This window comes from Pisolithus orientalis (assembly GCF_024613125.1).
Source record: "Pisolithus orientalis strain OTSU chromosome Unknown F5J12scaffold_4, whole genome shotgun sequence".
Classification (NCBI taxonomy): Eukaryota; Fungi; Basidiomycota; class Agaricomycetes; order Boletales; family Pisolithaceae; genus Pisolithus; species Pisolithus orientalis.
This window is the reverse complement of record NW_026260785.1, coordinates 349,899-366,681: the sequence shown is the minus strand read 5'-3', so window position 1 is coordinate 366,681 and position 16,783 is coordinate 349,899. Positions and strand designations below refer to the sequence as shown.

Sequence of the window (16,783 nt, the reverse complement as noted above, 5' to 3'; positions counted from 1 at the left end):
AATCACTTTGCCTGTATAGTTAATCCAGATTAGAGGCACTGAGTGTGTCGCAACCGGCCACCGTTTACCGTGGTCACGTAGCCCATTCCCACCCGTTCCAGAACACGAGGCAATAGTGAAGTAATATTAGGTACGTTGACTGAGCCGAAATTAACAGGGTCACTGGTTTCATGTGGCATTGCATACCCTGGCTCCGTGATACTCGACAAAAGTGCTCTACTTAGCAGCAGCAGCATGGAATCACATCATGATTCTGGCGGCCTGGGACTGTCCATCGCCGATGGGAACGTCTCACCAACCGTCGGATTATCGGGATCGTTAGATCGTGAGCGCGTATATATTGGGTCTAGTGTTTGCCTCCTGTCCTCCCCTACTGCTCCATATCAGTTGTTCATTTTTTCTTCCTCTGATCATTACTAATCAGCTTGTGCCCCTGATCAGTTCAATTGAAGCTGGATATTGAAGGGAAGGACGTTCCCGATGCCCTGGAGTCCTGGAGTTCGACAATACGGGGTCCTTAAGGATTTTTTTGACTCACTCTGGTCGTCCCCGAAAGAGATAAATACCGGTCATTCCTTGGGCACCCCCTCATCCTTCACCTCCAGTGACACTATAGCTATGCAAGAGAGCCAACAGAACACGCCGGGGACAGCCACTTACTATTACCCTGTCGTCGGGCGTAAGAATACAGGCGCCGTTTATGACCGTATTCACATCACAGACATGGAGAAGAGCTATCCTTACCAGTTCTCACTCTTCATCCTTAGCTACTCCGCGATCCAAGGTGTCCGTGACACCTCTCTCGGTATCACCTTACCAGATATCGAGTTGCCAGCGGCCTCCTACTTTGAGATTGCTGGGATTCATGGCAAGCCTTACCGCGAGTACGCTGGGGATAGGAAGACCCCGAAAGAGAGGGTGGCAGACTATGATGAGAATAATCCTAAGGATACGTTGCCCACTCCTTCAAGGTTTGGAGGTGCGCCACTTTGACTAATCCGCACATTGATGTACTAAGTCTCGTACACTTGGGAATAGGCTATTGCAAGTAGGTCGTTTCATTCAGTCATATGCTACTCTAGTTAAAGCTGTTTAAAAGCCATGGATCTGTGTCGTTCCCCACTTGGCACCGCCCGTACATGATGCTGATCGAGGTTTGTTGGTTCAATCGTTCTTCGCTTATCCGTACCGACACGTCTCATAGCAAGTAGTCGGAAACGTTGCCGACCGTATCGCAGCCAATATCGAAAAACAGTATCCGGCAGAAGTTGGGAAATGGGTTCCACAGGCCCAGCAACTGCGCTTTCCGTGCGTCTTCATGTAGTTGTTAATGAAACGTTGTAACAGTCATTCTGGGACAGGTTTTGGGACTGGGCTGATCCAGCAACCAATGCACAAGGGTTACCCGCCGTACTTTACGAGGACACTGTGGTGATCACGCTCCCGGGAGGTCAAACCGCGACCGTTCAGAACCCCATTGCGTACTATACCTTTCAAGAAGGCTTTCCTTACGACTTCGCAGACGTATACAACTCATCGGTGAGGTTTCGAATTTGAGCGTTTCCACAGTGCTTACTCGTGCCCGGAGTAGACTGGTCAGACGGCATACTACTCGAAGTGGACGCGGACTTATCGGCATGCCCCAAGTACCCCTCAGGGGGGTACTGACATATCTGGAGTCCAAACGTCAGAACCACTCAATTACTGTGTTTGGCTCATATTAATTGTCTGCGATTTTCCCCAGTGCTATCGAGTCACAGGCGTCTCATCTTAGCTCGGGGATAGGTCTTCTGTTTGCATTCCCAGACGGGATGGATCCTGCAATTGCGTGAGGGTAATTTCCGTATAGATAAAAAAGACTCTGCTGATTCTCGCAGCTACGACGAATTCTCCAATGAAGTGACCGAATCAAAAAGGCAGGAAGACTACTTCAATAGTGGATCCCTGGAAGCTCTCCATGGTATTATCCACGGCACTATTGTAGGTTATTTTTCTAGCAGAGTTTCTTCCGTTGCTAACATACGATGGTGCATAGGGTGGAAATGGAGACATGGTTCGTTCCGTCATGTCGACCTTCTACTCAAACTAAACGATATACTATGATTCTGCACGTTTAGACTGATCCAGATTATGTGAGTTACAATGGAAAAACACATGATATAAGTTAGGTTGACCACCTCCAGGCTGCTTTCGATCCCATCTTCTTCTGTGCGTGCCTCGTTTGTTGTAACATGTGGAACAGGTGTCTAACTAGCTTGTTAGTCCATCATAGCAACGTCGATAGGCTGAGTGAGTACGAATTCACATTCATTCGAAGCATATTTTTGAACATCCATTAGTTGCACTGTGGGAATGGTGCTACCCAAACTATTGGATGGGTGATGGCTACGTCGATGCCGGCGTGAGTTACACTTGGACGCAGGTTCGTCGGTTGCTTAAGTTCGGCAACGGGTGTTAAACAACGGTCCCTTGGCAGCAACGCGGGACCTTTGGTCAAGTGTATAATGAGCAAATCCTTCCTAATGGCGCTCGCGGGAATTTGTACCCTTTCAGGAATGATAATGGGACGTACTGGACCTCAGATCAATGCCGTTTCTTAGATGCGAATGCTTATCCTAAATGTACGCCGTTTCTCTGACATACCACGGTATTGCACCTCACCCACATTCCAAACTGCAGACTACTCCTACCCAGAATTTCAGGGTGTTAAGGTTGATCAGACGGCGACAGATGCCGAACGCGCTGCAGGTCGCGCAAGAATCGCCAAGTACTACGGCTTCGACCCCCAGCAAGCGGCAACACAAGTAGACACGGAGGCGTGGAGCCACTTGCCCGTTCCATCGCCCACGGATGCTGGGCTTCCTCAGACTTTCCAGGCGATTAAGAACTACCGCGTCTTCGTGGTCCTGGTCCAGCTTCCGGAAAACGCATTTAATACATCGTACCACTTCGAATTGCATCAAACTAGTGGCAGCCAAACTTTGATTGGCACGGTGACGGTTTTCACTCGGCCGGACTATTCGCCATGCACGGCCTGTGCTTTGCGACGGGAAATGAACACCGTGGTCCGCGGCGTTATAACGCTTCCTCCTTCCCTTCTGAACGACATCATTGTCAGCGGCGCTGGCGGTGGCAACGCAACTCTGGAAACGACGACAGAGGCAATTGCGCAGAGTTTGACGGGAAAGTTGTTGGATCCATCTCGCCAGGTAGTGTCGACTGCGCAGGGTGGGACGCGCGCGCCAACTGTGCCGCCAAACCAGACGTCCCCGCCAAACATCGTGCCGAGTGGTGTGACACTGTTCAGTGCGGCCGTTGCGGAGAAGACAGATGACAAGACCTACCCTGTGCAGCTGTATGATTGGCAGAAGCACAATTCATTGTTCACTGTGAGTCCAGCGCTGTAAAGTATACGGACGATGATTAACGCGTCGCCTTCTTTTCTAGAGTGGTTGGCAGCACCAGGTCAAGCCAGCTTCTTGAGTTGGGTGTGTCGAAATTTTAAGGGCCAGGGAGTAGTGTAAGTACCAGATTTTTGTTGTCAGCTGTGCCGTTGTGAGGTATCCGTTGTGACTGTATGACACTCGCGTTACTTGTAACTTGTAGCCTGCCTTAGGCAGAGACGGAACCGAATGAAGATAGTATGTAGCCCTTTGTTCAATGATTAACGATTGCCGAAGTGGTTAGTGAGTTGTTCGGCCGTACGGTCTGGCTTGGGACTTTTCGCCTTGCAGTTCCAAATACCAGCGCAAACGCTCTTCGCGGTAATTAAGACAAATCACACGATCAAGCTTGTCAACTCGTTTGCGCATGCTAATATGATTACCTGTCCTAACCCGAATATCCTTACACCTGGATTCATTAATTACTTCCGCCACTACAACACAACCAAGGGGTGGTCAGAAGAAACGATTGACTGGGAGGAGTGGAGGCGTCCCTCGATATATCAGATAACAGCTCGAGCATCAAAGACCTGAAAGAATTATTCTCATTCGATACAATGGGTAAAATTATCCCACTAGCCACGGATTTTTAAATCCCTGCAAGGATGCATGAAGATATTTCGGGGGAACCGCACGACGACGGATTGCTCTGGTGCTGTGCGGCTGGTCGTGGATGGGTAGAGATGGACAGTTAATAAGATTTCGCTTGTGATCAGAGAAGCTGGTAGTTTCATACAAAACCAAGTTACATTCATTGTTTTGGTGTTGTTCTTGAAGATACTGTAAGACGTTCGCGGCCAAACTCGCCTGGTCCAAGCATGGACGTCACTCATGTCTACAAACACCAAATCAGAAATGTCCATCCAACATGTCATCAACGACCTTCGGACACCCATCCACGACATCCATAACTTGGTCAGACAGCTATGCATTCCATTGGACGCGGCAAGGCTGTTACCTCCACAGTACAGAAGAAACTACGCACATTCCAGTGGCTCTGACGGAGTTATCGACGGCGCCAAAGTCTTTCCAGTGCTTCAGCGCATACTTCTGGAAACCATTCTGCCGACATGGGAGCCGGCTCTGAAGGAGGAAGGATACATGCCACTGATCCAGCAGTATTTCTGCCCCGATGCTTTCTCGAACTCATCCACTGCTGCCGGAATCACTGCGTTATGTGCATATTCGACCATCCTTTCGCTGCCGACTCAACAGATCACTTTGGACATCCTACTAAGGCTCACGAGGGAATATCCTATTGACAGGCTATACAAAACTGTCTCTGAAATTCTCGACGCCGAGCGAAGGTCGTTGGCATGGGATGATTGTCTCCGGGACGTGTTTGCGGTACCAAGCAAGGTCGCGAATGCTCTCGCGGGTCGTGCCGTCCCCCCTCCACTAGGAATGTCAGACTATACCAATAACTTGAGCGTGCGGTGCGAGTTTCTGCTTTACACCTTATCATCGACTTTCCTACCAGGTTAGCCGTTCCTTGTTCAAGTTCGGACTTTCTCTGATGAAGTTGAAGATGATGTATCGCTCCTCACGCAGTTATTCATGAAACTTGTTGGTGTGGGCATGTTCCCAAGTCAACTACATCTATCACCCTCTCAGCCGTCTTTCTTTCGGTCATCTTTCCCCCTAATCCGGCAGAGATTGCGGGAGAACAATAGTAGTTCGCGGGCTTATAAGAAATTATGGAACACTCTTCTGTCCTCACTGCCTTCCTTGTTGACACAACAAGCTGTGGTTGGGTCACTTTTTGCGTCTCTGGAGTCATCGTTGGGTGTGTCTGCTTGTAGTGGGGGTACCATTTCACGCGAGGCTTTGCTGCTGCAATGCGTGTTAGGCGAAGCGTCAGAAGACACGAACCTCTGGCAAGTCATTACCTCTGTAATTTTTACTCGGACGTGGAGTCAAAACCATGCCCGTGTATTCGTGTGTTGGATTTCCCGGAACACGAGAGGTAACAGCTTGCTTCGTTAAACCCGGGTGGTTCTGACATTCGTTCATCTACAGCACTGGAGGGGTTTATTTCCGACCTTTTAAGTATCTGGGCCAATCCTGATCACATCAAGTATTCGTTGCTATCTCAGCATCATTGTCAGTGATCTGCTCCTACATGTGACGACGGCGGTCTGCTAACATTTATCTGCCCCAGACATGTCTGCATTACTCATTCTCTCGATAACGCAATTCCCCTGTTCATCTTCACAGGTGGAGGCTGTTGCTCTCTCTGCATCTTTCGTCTCGGCTATTGGAACGTATATAGGCCACACGGATAACAGTATCCGGCGCTGTGGTATGTTGTTAGCTGAAATCGTATCAAGTCGGGTCGGAAGATCTCTCGACTTTGGCGACTGGGACGGGGACAATGATGGCCGAGGATGGGCGAGGGAAATGAGGGAACTGTGCACTCGGAGGGATGCAGATTCACAGCCCTTATTTGAAGACGAGGACGACACTGGGATTCACGAGGCAGTTTCTTCGAATGATGGAATCGAAAGTATTCCCATGCAGAACTTGCGGCTGGAGTCAGAAGTTGCTGGATCACAACTCTCTGGTACGCGGAATATTGAAATAGAAGCAGACAGGGGATATGATTCCGACGATTCGTTGATTGGGTATGCTTCTTCTTCGGCTAGCTCCTCGTCACCCACGCCATCGGAGTTGCTGGAGATCGAACAAGACCCAACTCTCCATGTTGGTGCGAAGAAGGTCCCACGACCAGTCTATCTCACACAGCTTGGAGCGCTCGTACGCGGTACTGATGGACTCAATTCGGAGGAAAAGAATCACGAGGCAGAGAAAATTGAGATGGCTCTGACCGTAGGAGAAGATTTGATTCGCCGCAAGCGGGACTTTGGAACGGAGCTAGGTAAGTTCAGTCCCACCAACGGAGTTCCAGAACCATTGCTCATTAGAGTTATAGTCGAAAATGCCGCCAATCTTGTGTACGGATTTATTGTTTTGAATAACAATTATGACCTCGAGGACTTCGATGACAAAAGGGAGCGTATCATGATCGCTTTAGTTGCTTGCTGCCCAAAGGTCGCTGCACCGTGAGTTTTTCCGATCGACTGTGAGCTCATCTCACGTAACCACTTGTTAGGTGTGTGATTGAGGAATTTTTCAAGAATCAATATTCCACCGAGCAGCGGTTTGTTATCTTGAACGCCCTTGCGATGGGAGCGCGAGAACTAACATCGTTACCTGCCTATTCCCCACGGCCCTCGCCTTTCCCAAGTAAAATGTTACCACCTGGTTTGCATCAGAAATATTCAGCTGCGCGGCTCCAGGACAATGTTGAACTACTCTTGGGTGATATCACTCGGGACGCTGTTGACAAGAGCCGGGAACCTATTACTGATAAACTACCAGAGTTTAGTCGAGAGCGACAGTTAAGAATCAGGAAGGCTGGTACAGTAACTGAAACGATCCAACGGCCAAACCATGGTGCTGTGTTCCCTCAGTTCCAATCCCCGAGGGCGATAACGTACACCGAGGTGGCGGCTGAGTACTTCATCATGCCGCTCATCAACCGGTTTTGGGTGTTCCTGCGCGACGAACAGGTTCGAGAGGAGCGAACTGCACATCGGGACGTCCTATTTCAATATCGCGGAGCTGGGACTGGGCTCATCCTAAACCCAGTTATACTTTCTCATCTTTTACGTACCATTGCGATCCTAGTGCATGCGGCCAGGAATGGTCCTCAATGGCTTGCTGTAATTGCTCCGGAGGCACTGGAATTATCAGTTACTCTGGGGTCGCGACAAATCTCGTCAGCTCTCAGCGACCAAGCCAAAGAAACGAGCACCGTACATAGCGAGAAGAAGAACGAGGCGGCTGTTTTGACGTCCGCTTTGGACCTCGCTATAATTATTCTGGATGGATCCCTGGAGCAAGACGGCGGTCGCACGCTGAGTCTAGAACACTCAGCGCTACTTTTCAGTGTTGGGGAGTGGGCAGGGGAAGTGTTCAAAGTGCTTGATAGTGGAGGTCGCGTCGAAGGAATGGGAGGGACACACGAAGTTGGTCTACGCAGAGCTGCAGCGGGTGTTGTTCTCAAATTTCAGGAGCTAATGTCCAGATGGAGAAGGTCAATGGTGGATGTCAGATAATGCAAGGGAAGTTCTGGTTGGTTCAAAGCGGATTGACCGGCAGATTTGTTTGTGACGTGATAAGGTTGCTCCTCTGGTGGGATGAGAAATTTCGCCTTCCCCGCAACTACTTGGAACTGCATGAAAAACGCTGTTCTGCCGATGAAACTGGTCCAATCGCTAAGCCAGACAAGGCGTGGAGTGCTTGTCATCCGTTACAGAATTACTAGCTGTGTCGTCATCAACTTCTGGTCAGGCAGAAGAAAGCCTACGCACCGCGGATTCCACTTAACTTCGTATTACTACTATGTAGTACCGTGGGAGGTGAATCGGAATAGCAACTTACATAACTCACTACAACTGCGAAAACACTACATAAACTCATACTAACCTTCCGTCCTCCAACTCCTGTGCTGGCCATGAGATTTCTTAGGCGATTCGCGGCTGCACGGCCTTCATCGACAGTTCGGGGGATATCTACGTCCTGTCCGAGGCTCTCGGACGTGTCGTTCGTGGTAAGTGAACAGATGTAGAGCGAAACTGAGGCACTGAGAAGGTCTTCAAGCATCGGGACACCGAGTACAACAACCCGAAGGTAAATTACCCATGGTCCGTATTCTGTGTGATTACAAACTTTGGACTGGAAATTTAGATTCCCTTCGAATTCACCTCTGAGAATCTGAGAACGGCCGAAGAAATCATCTCCCGATATCCTCAGCAGTACAAGAAGGCCGCTGTCATTCCGCTCCTACACCTCGCTCAACAAGCAGAACAAGGGTTGGACCAGTATTAGTGTAATGAATTATGTGGCCAAGTTTCTGGAGATGCCGCCTATGCGGGTGTACGAAGTAGCAACTTTCTACACTATGTTTAACCGGTGAATAAGTCATTCACATTCCGCTGATAGTCTAACTGAGTTCACTTTACTTAGGGAGCCAATAGGCGAAAATTTCGTGCAAGTCTGCACCACCACACCATGTATGCTGCGCGGATCGACCGACATCCTTCGCTACCGTCTGCGACCACTTGGGCGGCATTAAACCTGGCGGAACATCCAAGGACGGGAAGTTCACCGTGATCGAGGTCGAGTGTCAGGGTGCTTGTAGCAATGCGCCAATGATGGTCGTCAACGATGATTTCTATGTACGCCGCTTCCTCTTCCAGCACATAATTACTCACATCTTTCTAGGAGGATCTGACACCGGAAACGACCAAGAAAGTTCTAGACGCATTTGCAAAAGGCGAAAAGCCCAGGCGAGGTCCCCAGAGCGGGCGACAGACGAGCGAAAACTCTGCAGGGCTTACTGCCTTAACATCAAAGGTTTGGCTGAGTTTAGTGACAATGTGTCCCTGCTGTTTACAAGTACTTTCCAGCCGTACGGTCCGGGGGAATTTTGCCTACCAGAGTTTCAGTAGATTCCATGTCTCATCTGGCGTTCATTTCGTGATGCACAGATCACGAAAAGGAGTGCCTACAGGATATGTTACTGGGCGTCCGCAAGTAATACCCTACGTTTTTGTGGCGTCAATCGTCACCTTCCCCATCGTCATAACCAAATGCACCATGTCCCCCTTCCGGAAGTCTCTCGATCATGTATCTGGAGTAGACGTATCTGAGCAGTAGAATCTCTTACAAGACCGATTTACTCACTGAATCTCCTCTCTTAAGTCGTCACAGTAGGTATCTGCCACATATGAGATGTTAGACCAAGGATCCCGACCTCTTCAAGCACATACCGAGAGGTAAGTCGTGTTTGTCGTATCCTACGGGGAAAGTCGCTTAAAGAAGTTGTCCACGTTTGATGGATTACACGTACCGAATGGCATTTCAATCTCATCAGCTATTCCTTCGATGCCCATTAAAGTGAAAGCAACAACTGTTACTATTGGAATCATGCTCCAACCCATGTCGTTGATTAAAGTCAGTGGGAGCGCGAACAAGTACAATGTTACGCATTGTTTAAGATGGATTCCATCTTGAGGCGTGCGAGATCAGCTGGATCGAGACAATGCTACTATTGACTCACAGGAGGCTGGGATTGGGGTGTTTGCTACTCTTTCCATCGAGGACATTTGGTCTACCATGGACAGGACCCTAGTAGAACGTTAATAAGGTCAGGATGTGGTATTGGAATTCAACGTGCTTACAGGGCACTCATAGCATTCGTGCCTACGTGTGTAAAGCGTAAGTTGACTCGAAACCAACATCAAGCACAGACCTTACCAGCTGGACCAACAGTCTCCAAAAGACCATCGCGTTTAAACCTAAAAATGGCGCCAGAGAGCTCGTGGGCAATACTTCAAAAGTGAGAACGTCAACTGGTGCTGCCTCGTGAAATTGACGAGGAACCTACACCAGCGGCAATGGGATGCTCATTTGGTCGGCGTACGGGTGAAACTCGATTGTTTGGTGGGAATCACCGAGAAGAGGGGTAGACGACTTAGCAGCACGACCATCCAAGAATTTTTTGCTGCGCTTTCGTCGAATCCTCTTGGTGGCATCGGGTGACGGCCGTGGAATGCTCTCGCTTTCTCCAATGGTGTTCTCCGATGTAGCAGCGTACGACGTCGGAGAAGCACCTCCGCGAGTGGTGTTGTATCCGAGTCCATCATACCTAGCGAATCGCTGGGGTAAGACAGCGTTAAGATCATCGTACTCAGCGCCTTCCTCTCCGCGAAGATAGTGCTTGACAGCATAGACAAAAGCCACGCAGCATTGAAGTACCTCCATTTTTCTGCGCTTGACTTCGGTAGTTGTGAGCGTAGAAATCGGTGTCCTTCCCTTGATGTGGGTTGGTTGCTCTTCAGTGGGAGGGAGGGACACGTGTACCCAGATCATCCGGGATAAGTTGCGAACCTAGCAGAGTCAGCAGACCTCGTAGCTTTGCAGAATTGGTTCTTTACATTAGAAGTGAGCGTTGAAAAGCATTTCCGACCTTCCCAGTAACGATCGTACGATGTTCTTTACGACTAAAATCAGACAGTCTTCTTGCGTATCAGCACTTTCACTTACCCATTCCTATGGACATAGAACCGGCGGACGTGTGCCTTTGAGGATCACCATTCATAACACGAGCAACTCAATGCCCACCTGAACACGAGGATAAGGCCAACCTTGAACTAACAGTTAGCCTGCCCTAGTTTCGCCGGAATTTGATGCCTACCACGACGGAGAGCAAAGGAACGACAGAATTTGTTAGCGCGATTCTTTCACCCTTTGACCAAACATATGCCACAAGCCCAGAGAATATAGTCACTGTGAGCACGGGTCCAATAATGCGAGTAATTATCTGAAGGATGCCGTTAAAAGCTTGTGTTCCCCATATTTGGCTTCCCAACGTACGCTCCCTTTAATACGCAAGACGTCTGGTAACCAGGAGTACTGCAGAAAGGGTCAGTACGTCCTCTACACCAAGTTTGTTCGTCCCTACCTTGCGCAGGTGCTGCCTCTTGATCATCGTGGGTGGCTAGCGGGGTACAGTCGTACTTGTTAGCTCTTCTCACAGCCATCCACGCAAAGCGTGCGCGCAGCATCGCACATACCTTCAGAGGGAACTTGGAGTTTTGCCTTGACTCCATCCTGGCCAGCTTCGCGGTTGCGTCCTCTGTTGCAACAGACAAGCGTAGGGAAATGAGAAGTGCAGCTTACTGGTATCTTGGTAACTTCGGGGAATGCCTGTCAGGCACCAACAGTACTTATAATAGACCAAAGTCGTCGAGAAGGATTTTAGGTCACCAGAAACGGTATCGGTCTATAGTAATGCTAAGTACCGAAGCAACTGATTGGTGGACTAAAAATTAGCCAGTGCAGTGTAAGAACCAATATCAAGGTCGTACTCCAAAGCCCAAAACCTAAGTGGTAGTAGAGTAGCTACGGTACTAATATTCCCGTAAGTCTGCCCGACTGGCTTCAACTGCGGTTAAGGTTCCCAAAGGCAGACAGACTTATGACTTCATGCTTCACGTGCCCGTCACATGATGGAAATCATCAGTCACGCGTAGTATGGCCGACTTGCTGTTGTCCGTGGCACGTTATCAGGTTCACGTCTAATTTCCATGTCTACGATCGAAAATGCAGTCGCCCTTCTGCGTCAGTTGGTCGGTCAACAGGCTGCAAACAAGCATTTGAAAGATATGGTTGACAACATTGTGTCGTGTCTCGTTCTTCTGGTAGGATAGTTTCCATCATGCATCCACGATATTAATACCTCCACAGAATTCATCACGGCCATCACCTCAGGCTACAGAGAAGTTGCGATCAGTACTCCGAGAGCCTTTTCAGCCTCTATACCATGCATATCCGGGCCCAGCATTACAACTGACATCCGCAGTGCTCTCCAACATTCTCGGCGAGAAGCTGTCTGACGCATATATTCATGGTGATCCCAAATTGTACGCAGAGTGGGACAAAACTGCCTACGTATTGTTGTCTGGCGTGCTTGTAAGTTATCCAAGGCACATATATTTAGAGTTTTACTACAGTTGTGATTCCAGGATGCTTTGGAGAAGCCTGCAAGTACGTTCTGATTTGGCATATTACAGTCACGGCTGAAGATGTTGCTATGTAACCAGACGATCCTTTCAAGGTCGACGTCGGAAAGTACCTTTATCCAACCATCTGCGGTTTCTTCTTTCGGGAGCGCTCGCAATCAGCTCCACCCTTCAGCATAGAATTATCCGTAACAGCAAGTCGACGTTTCCCTTGTATGCGCAAGCTGATGACGCATGCCGCCGCCAGGCTGTCAGTATTCTGAGCGAAGCTGCTCACAGGCAGAAGAGCAATCAGGTCTTCCTTCGTGATAGTGCTTACTTGGGTCCGTGAGTCTGCCAGAAGCTCTCTAAGAGTACTGCGTTCAGAGCTTTTTGTAGGGCACGACTTGGCATCATGATATCCACGTCACGAGGTTCGCTCATTGCCTGACAAATCGTGAGAGTAGAGACAATAATTCACAGATTATCTTATCATGGAGTCTTTGCTGACCTTGTTCGCTCGCTTGCTTTCAACCGGACGTGTTGTGGACGGTGGATCAACGAGAACGCAATTCGTGCAAGAAACGCTAGGCTCGTCAGAGCTCTTCAAGTGCAGCGAGGAGCTTGTCCGCATCTTGCATGAGGCGTCCACGTCAGACTGGAACACCATTGCGACCCAGCTTATTACCGCTTTAGCGAAAAGTGACATCACATAGTTGGCTCTCCCTTTGCATAAGAGAACCTTCCGTAACTTCTTTTCGCAGTCCGCAGCCCTTTTCCGTGAAAGAAATAAATGCCTGCGGTCACGTGTTTCCTCAACCAGATGCTTCCGATAGGTTATTGTTGGACCGACAGGGGTTCCTTGCCAATGTAATACTACCGATGGTAAGCTATCACCAAAGCTAAGTTCCAATGGCAGATCTCATTTCAGCAGGACGATGTATGCGATAGTCTCATGGTTCCTTACGGTCACATTCAAACGGTGAACGTTGACACCCCAGCGACCGCAGTAAATGCAGTAGTAGTTGTGGTCGGTTTGTCAAGCGCACCAAAAATTGGAAATACCGCGTTGAAGGTTGACAACGGAGAGTTTTGTTTGACTTTTTCATTAGGAAGGGAAGATTTGAGCAGGTTCATGGAGACCTTGAGGCGACGTGGCATAGTAAGTGACAGTCACCGTGGTGGGGGACCTCGCTTGATTCCAGAAGGGGAAATTAACTTTCAATAACCCGGCGCCGAGAGCAAGGAAGCCCAAGAAGAGCATCTCGCTTGCTTCTGAGGTCAAGTTCGCAAGCGACAGTTCGTTACCACCACCTACCGCAGATTTTCAGGTACCATTCGTCTGAGTTGGTACTATGGTGGGCTAATCAATCATCTCAGGAGAAAGTCAAACGCGTTGAGGAAGGTAGCGTACTATACTTCTCATCCGTCCTGATGATTTGATATTATCTCCGTCGAAGTTTACAAAACTGCCTTCGACGATCTTTCTTCGGAACCGGCAGCAGTCTCATTTACTCCATCCGATCCTACTTGCAACCAATTTCAGAATGACGCGAACTTTTCTCGCCGTGTAACCATGAAGTTGTTTGCGACTGGAGATGTAGGACAGCCAGATAGGGTTAAGCAAGACAGGGGAAATTCGATCCCTAAAAAGTCGTCCGCTCCCCGCGAAGACAGTGGAGATCAAGTGCCTCAAGAAGACTCATACTCTCCGACTACTTCGAGGAGCCGTTGTTTCAAAGAAGGCTGTCGAAGCGATGAGGGGAATTGTAAAGCACCGGTGTTTTCCAATCCAGCAAGCGGGGAAACTAGTCGTATCCGACCGCACAAACGGGTACATTCTCCGGGGAACGACATCGTGGCCACCAACATGTCATACGGCGGAAAGAACTCAGTGGCCACGAAAGCGGGTGATAATGATACTGGTGAAGTTCAGGTTATCACCACCTCACTAAACGAACAGTTGTCAGAGATCACTCCTCAACCAGGCACCGACCTTGGCTCTGAAGTATTCGAGGTCGACGGCCTACACTGCGGAACTCCAGGCGAACATAGGTGGTGAAGCGCATCATGCTCCTATTAGTCCGATCGCCCCCTATGGTCCGGTCGTTCGAGGGAAAAGTGAAGACAACAGGACAAGATGGGCAAGTAATCGGGGCTTCACAGCCGGAACACTTGGTGTATATTAAGCAATCGATGACCCCTCCAAGGAACCGGCCCCCTAAGCAGTCGCTGAATAGCGCACTCGCAATGACGAGACTCAACAAACGCAAGATACAAGAGATGACACAGCATGATAGCACCACCGACGCATGCAAACTCGACGAAGAACATGGCCCCTATCGCAAGTCCCAGAAGCGGGTTGGTCGCGTTCCTCCAAATAGTCGCCGCACTACTGAATCACGATCGATATTCCCCGGACTATGTGGGCGCTCCTAAGCTGGATGCAATGAAAACCGACAATGTAGATCGCTTCTCCAGCACTAGCAGCCCGATAACACCGCCTGTTGTCTTGGACGGAACAACTCACGAACTCAAGGAGAAACCCAACGAGAACTGCGCAGATGCGAGTCTCAAGCAAGGACTGATACTGGCGGACAAGGGGACCCTGGTGATAGCTGAAGAAAAGGCGAGGTCTGCACCGAAACCAAATCTAGTTGCGATTTCGAGCCCGAAGGGTTCTGATTCCGCGATGCCAGAAGAAGCTACCGGAAGTTGCCACCATCAACGACACGCCTTCTACTTTTGTCACTGTGTGCATTACTGCCACAGCTACTGACGATTCGACCATTGCACCTCATGCGCAATGCATTAGGAGCCGACCTTTCCCCAAAGTGTATGATTCCGGATGAGCAAGTCTCCGTCCGTGCCCCCGTTTTCAACGATGCGGAGACGAATAGGAGGGAGAGACCAAGCCATGACAACCTTGAGGAACTTCGCAACCAGCGGTATTCTGTCTTCGACAGTCCTCCACCGGACACCCTAGGCAAGCCCTCTGAATCGATATTTGTTCCTGCCCTTACGCCACGACTGTCCGATCCTGAGCGCTTTTACGTTGAAGAGGAAACCGCGCTGGCCAGGAAAACTGCCTCCAGCCCTGACAGTTTCGCATACAGCGCCAGGGACGACGTTGCGGGTATCGAATTAGCATGCTTGACCCAACTAAAGTCAGACGAAGACGTCGGCAAGGTAGGTCTTGTCCACTACAAAATTCCGTTAAAATCTTCGCTTCGTTCCCGTACCTTTTGTGCCACTGGTGGTACAGTTGCTCATAAAGAGGGATCCTATTATTACTGACTTTATTCAGAACAAGAATCTAGGCTCCCTGCGGTCAAAAGGACGTGAATCGACTCACAACTCCGTTACAGAGACGGTGGAGCTGCCAACTTTCATAACTCCCTTATCGCACAAGCGCCACACTGTTACGTTCGCTTCCCCTATAGAGAGCCTGATGCTTCCGGATGTCCGCGTAAGAGCAACCACGAAGTCGGACAGAAGCTTGCAGAGGCCAGTCGAACCTTTCGGGAAACGGCGACCTTGGCGTCAGGAAGGTGGGGAGCGAAAGAACGATAGGATTGTGTGGGGCGAGCGACTCAAGACTTCCTATACTTCAAAAGATGATGCCCCTTTGCCGATGCCCGTACCGAGTAAGGACCGCAAGCCTCGCAACAAGGGAACCAATCCCCTGATTGCCACCGCCACAGAAACTACTGTGTTAAAAGCAGAGACCGCATGTGAGTGAGATTCCTTCCGCTTGATGACGACCTAGATCGAGTATCTTTATGATAGCGAATGCGTTTGCTGCACATGAAGCGATAACGGATGGAGTTGATGTCCATGATATTGTTGAGGTAAGCGATGAAGCAGTCACTATGTTCTAGCTACTCTCCTGACTCCCCTGGCTCACCTCCACCAGGTTCTGGATGACATTCATGCCGTACATAAGTTTGGGTTGGAGGGTTCCGCCATAACTTACATCTGCTTCAGGTGATTACCACAAGTATTGCCAAGAGATTCGAGAACATGAGGAAAGACGTACGAGCTTGTCGGGGAGAACTCCTTCAAGACGTTTTGCAGGACCTGAAGATTACAGTTGCCACGAAGTAAGCGTGTTGGTTCTGTCTGTCGCGTGATACACATTCGAATGAACTGGGCAGCGTGGAACAGTTCAACAACCTCGTTCAACTTGAAGAAGAATACTACGAATACTACGACTCAATGACGCGCCGCTGGGAAGAACTTATTCATTGTAACGAGAGCGTTTTGTCGCATTTCAAGAACGCCGTCAAGGACCACGATCGTAGCATATCCGCGAAAACATACCCCACTTCGATTTTACCTCGCAAGCCACTCTTCTCTGATTTCAAGGACCGCTTGATGTTGTAGACTGACTACCTCCGGTATCGAGATCTCAGATATCTTCTCTGGGGACTTAACTGGTACTGGTTGCCATCGTGGCGTATTGAATGATAACATCGACCGCTCAGGTTTACAGGCTTTTTCTCGATTCAGTGCGCTTTTTTTAGGATAGAATGTGCACACCCAAATTTTGACCGTAGGTTGTCTCTGGCTCGTTCTCCCGACTTCAAGTACATACGTACGCCCATCCACATGTATGTGAGCATCCGCGGGTAGAAATAGGTCATGTCAGGCAAGTTTCAGACAAAGGGCTCAAGCAACCTAAGTGTAACTACCATTACTGAAAAAAGTAGTGTACGGACTGGTCGCTGGAACTGAAGTGCACCCGAGTTAGGTAAAACACAACTTGCG

At 49.4% G+C, this 16,783-nt stretch overlaps 6 protein-coding genes across 6 annotated transcripts; 5 read left to right on the top strand and 1 right to left on the bottom strand.

Annotated features, from left to right (window-relative positions):
* Window positions 1-480: 480 nt before the first annotated feature.
* On the top strand, window positions 481-3,483 carry F5J12DRAFT_888886 (common central domain of tyrosinase-domain-containing protein; the record flags this gene model as incomplete). The annotated part of the gene is made up of 16 exons (XM_051747292.1): window positions 481-979; window positions 1,039-1,048; window positions 1,100-1,154; window positions 1,205-1,308; window positions 1,362-1,539; window positions 1,592-1,686; window positions 1,745-1,828; window positions 1,878-1,980; window positions 2,036-2,053; window positions 2,118-2,132; window positions 2,184-2,208; window positions 2,263-2,289; window positions 2,340-2,422; window positions 2,477-2,621; window positions 2,680-3,389; window positions 3,448-3,483. The coding sequence occupies 16 exons, from the start codon at window positions 481-483 to the stop codon at window positions 3,481-3,483; spliced, it is 2,187 nt and encodes a 728-aa protein (XP_051603390.1).
* Window positions 3,484-4,266: 783 nt separating this feature from the next.
* F5J12DRAFT_375240 (telomere length regulation protein-domain-containing protein) lies at window positions 4,267-7,870 on the top strand. The gene is made up of 6 exons (XM_051739100.1): window positions 4,267-4,923; window positions 4,972-5,409; window positions 5,463-5,546; window positions 5,605-6,321; window positions 6,376-6,505; window positions 6,556-7,870. The coding sequence occupies exons 1-6, from the start codon at window positions 4,275-4,277 to the stop codon at window positions 7,562-7,564; spliced, it is 3,027 nt and encodes a 1,008-aa protein (XP_051603389.1). The 5' UTR covers window positions 4,267-4,274; the 3' UTR covers window positions 7,565-7,870.
* A 92-nt stretch (window positions 7,871-7,962) lies between these two features.
* Window positions 7,963-8,959, top strand: F5J12DRAFT_903330 (thioredoxin-like protein; the record flags this gene model as incomplete). Its single annotated transcript, XM_051748390.1, has 7 exons — window positions 7,963-8,058; window positions 8,109-8,138; window positions 8,196-8,279; window positions 8,311-8,391; window positions 8,504-8,686; window positions 8,733-8,864; window positions 8,918-8,959. 7 exons carry the CDS (start codon window positions 7,963-7,965, stop codon window positions 8,957-8,959), a joined length of 648 nt encoding a protein of 215 aa, XP_051603388.1.
* F5J12DRAFT_736695 (Bestrophin, RFP-TM, chloride channel-domain-containing protein) lies at window positions 8,839-11,452 on the bottom strand. Its single transcript, XM_051742001.1, has 14 exons — window positions 11,087-11,452; window positions 10,975-11,010; window positions 10,887-10,925; window positions 10,708-10,833; window positions 10,635-10,657; window positions 10,448-10,505; window positions 9,898-10,400; window positions 9,768-9,841; window positions 9,692-9,713; window positions 9,571-9,638; window positions 9,361-9,519; window positions 9,281-9,307; window positions 9,195-9,228; window positions 8,839-9,141 (listed from the first exon to the last, which is right to left on the bottom strand). Exons 1-14 carry the CDS (start codon window positions 11,120-11,122, stop codon window positions 9,069-9,071), a joined length of 1,278 nt encoding a protein of 425 aa, XP_051603387.1. The 5' UTR covers window positions 11,123-11,452; the 3' UTR covers window positions 8,839-9,068.
* Window positions 11,453-11,495: 43 nt separating this feature from the next.
* On the top strand, window positions 11,496-12,301 carry F5J12DRAFT_375082 (uncharacterized protein). Its single transcript, XM_051739099.1, has 2 exons — window positions 11,496-11,713; window positions 11,760-12,301. Exons 1-2 carry the CDS (start codon window positions 11,600-11,602, stop codon window positions 12,093-12,095), a joined length of 450 nt encoding a protein of 149 aa, XP_051603386.1. The 5' UTR covers window positions 11,496-11,599; the 3' UTR covers window positions 12,096-12,301.
* Window positions 12,302-12,392: 91 nt separating this feature from the next.
* On the top strand, window positions 12,393-16,694 carry F5J12DRAFT_804704 (uncharacterized protein). The gene is given in 16 exon segments (XM_051744508.1): window positions 12,393-12,447; window positions 12,497-12,728; window positions 12,778-12,898; window positions 12,948-13,175; window positions 13,222-13,344; window positions 13,394-13,418; window positions 13,474-14,030; window positions 14,059-14,121; window positions 14,141-14,438; window positions 14,643-14,691; window positions 14,713-15,202; window positions 15,321-15,747; window positions 15,803-15,864; window positions 15,930-15,950; window positions 16,001-16,116; window positions 16,171-16,694. 16 exon segments carry the CDS (start codon window positions 12,429-12,431, stop codon window positions 16,397-16,399), a joined length of 3,060 nt encoding a protein of 1,019 aa, XP_051603385.1. The 5' UTR covers window positions 12,393-12,428; the 3' UTR covers window positions 16,400-16,694.
* Window positions 16,695-16,783: the final 89 nt, after the last annotated feature.

Excerpts from the sequence above, each read along its gene's own strand:
- F5J12DRAFT_375240 (XM_051739100.1), top strand. The coding sequence starts at position 4,275 with ATGTCTACAAACACCAAATCAGAAATGTCCATCCAACATGTCATCAAC. Across the intron at positions 5,410-5,462 it reads GATTTCCCGGAACACGAGAG|CACTGGAGGGGTTTATTTCC; the intron begins GTAACAGCTTGC and ends GTTCATCTACAG. Across the intron at positions 5,547-5,604 it reads GTTGCTATCTCAGCATCATT|ACATGTCTGCATTACTCATT; the intron begins GTCAGTGATCTG and ends TATCTGCCCCAG.
- F5J12DRAFT_736695 (XM_051742001.1), bottom strand. The coding sequence starts at position 11,122 with ATGGAGTCAAGGCAAAACTCCAAGTTCCCTCTGAAG. Across the intron at positions 9,308-9,360 it reads TGAGATTGAAATGCCATTCG|GATACGACAAACACGACTTA; the intron begins GTACGTGTAATC and ends CTTTCCCCGTAG. Across the intron at positions 9,142-9,194 it reads GACTTAAGAGAGGAGATTCA|ATACATGATCGAGAGACTTC; the intron begins GTGAGTAAATCG and ends CGTCTACTCCAG.
- F5J12DRAFT_375082 (XM_051739099.1), top strand. The coding sequence starts at position 11,600 with ATGTCTACGATCGAAAATGCAGTCGCCCTTCTGCGTCAGTTGGTCGGT. Across the intron at positions 11,714-11,759 it reads TGTCGTGTCTCGTTCTTCTG|AATTCATCACGGCCATCACC; the intron begins GTAGGATAGTTT and ends ATACCTCCACAG.
- F5J12DRAFT_804704 (XM_051744508.1), top strand. Across the intron at positions 14,439-14,642 it reads ATCGATATTCCCCGGACTAT|GCGAGGTCTGCACCGAAACC; the intron begins GTGGGCGCTCCT and ends GCTGAAGAAAAG. Across the intron at positions 15,951-16,000 it reads TTCTGGATGACATTCATGCC|GTGATTACCACAAGTATTGC; the intron begins GTACATAAGTTT and ends CATCTGCTTCAG.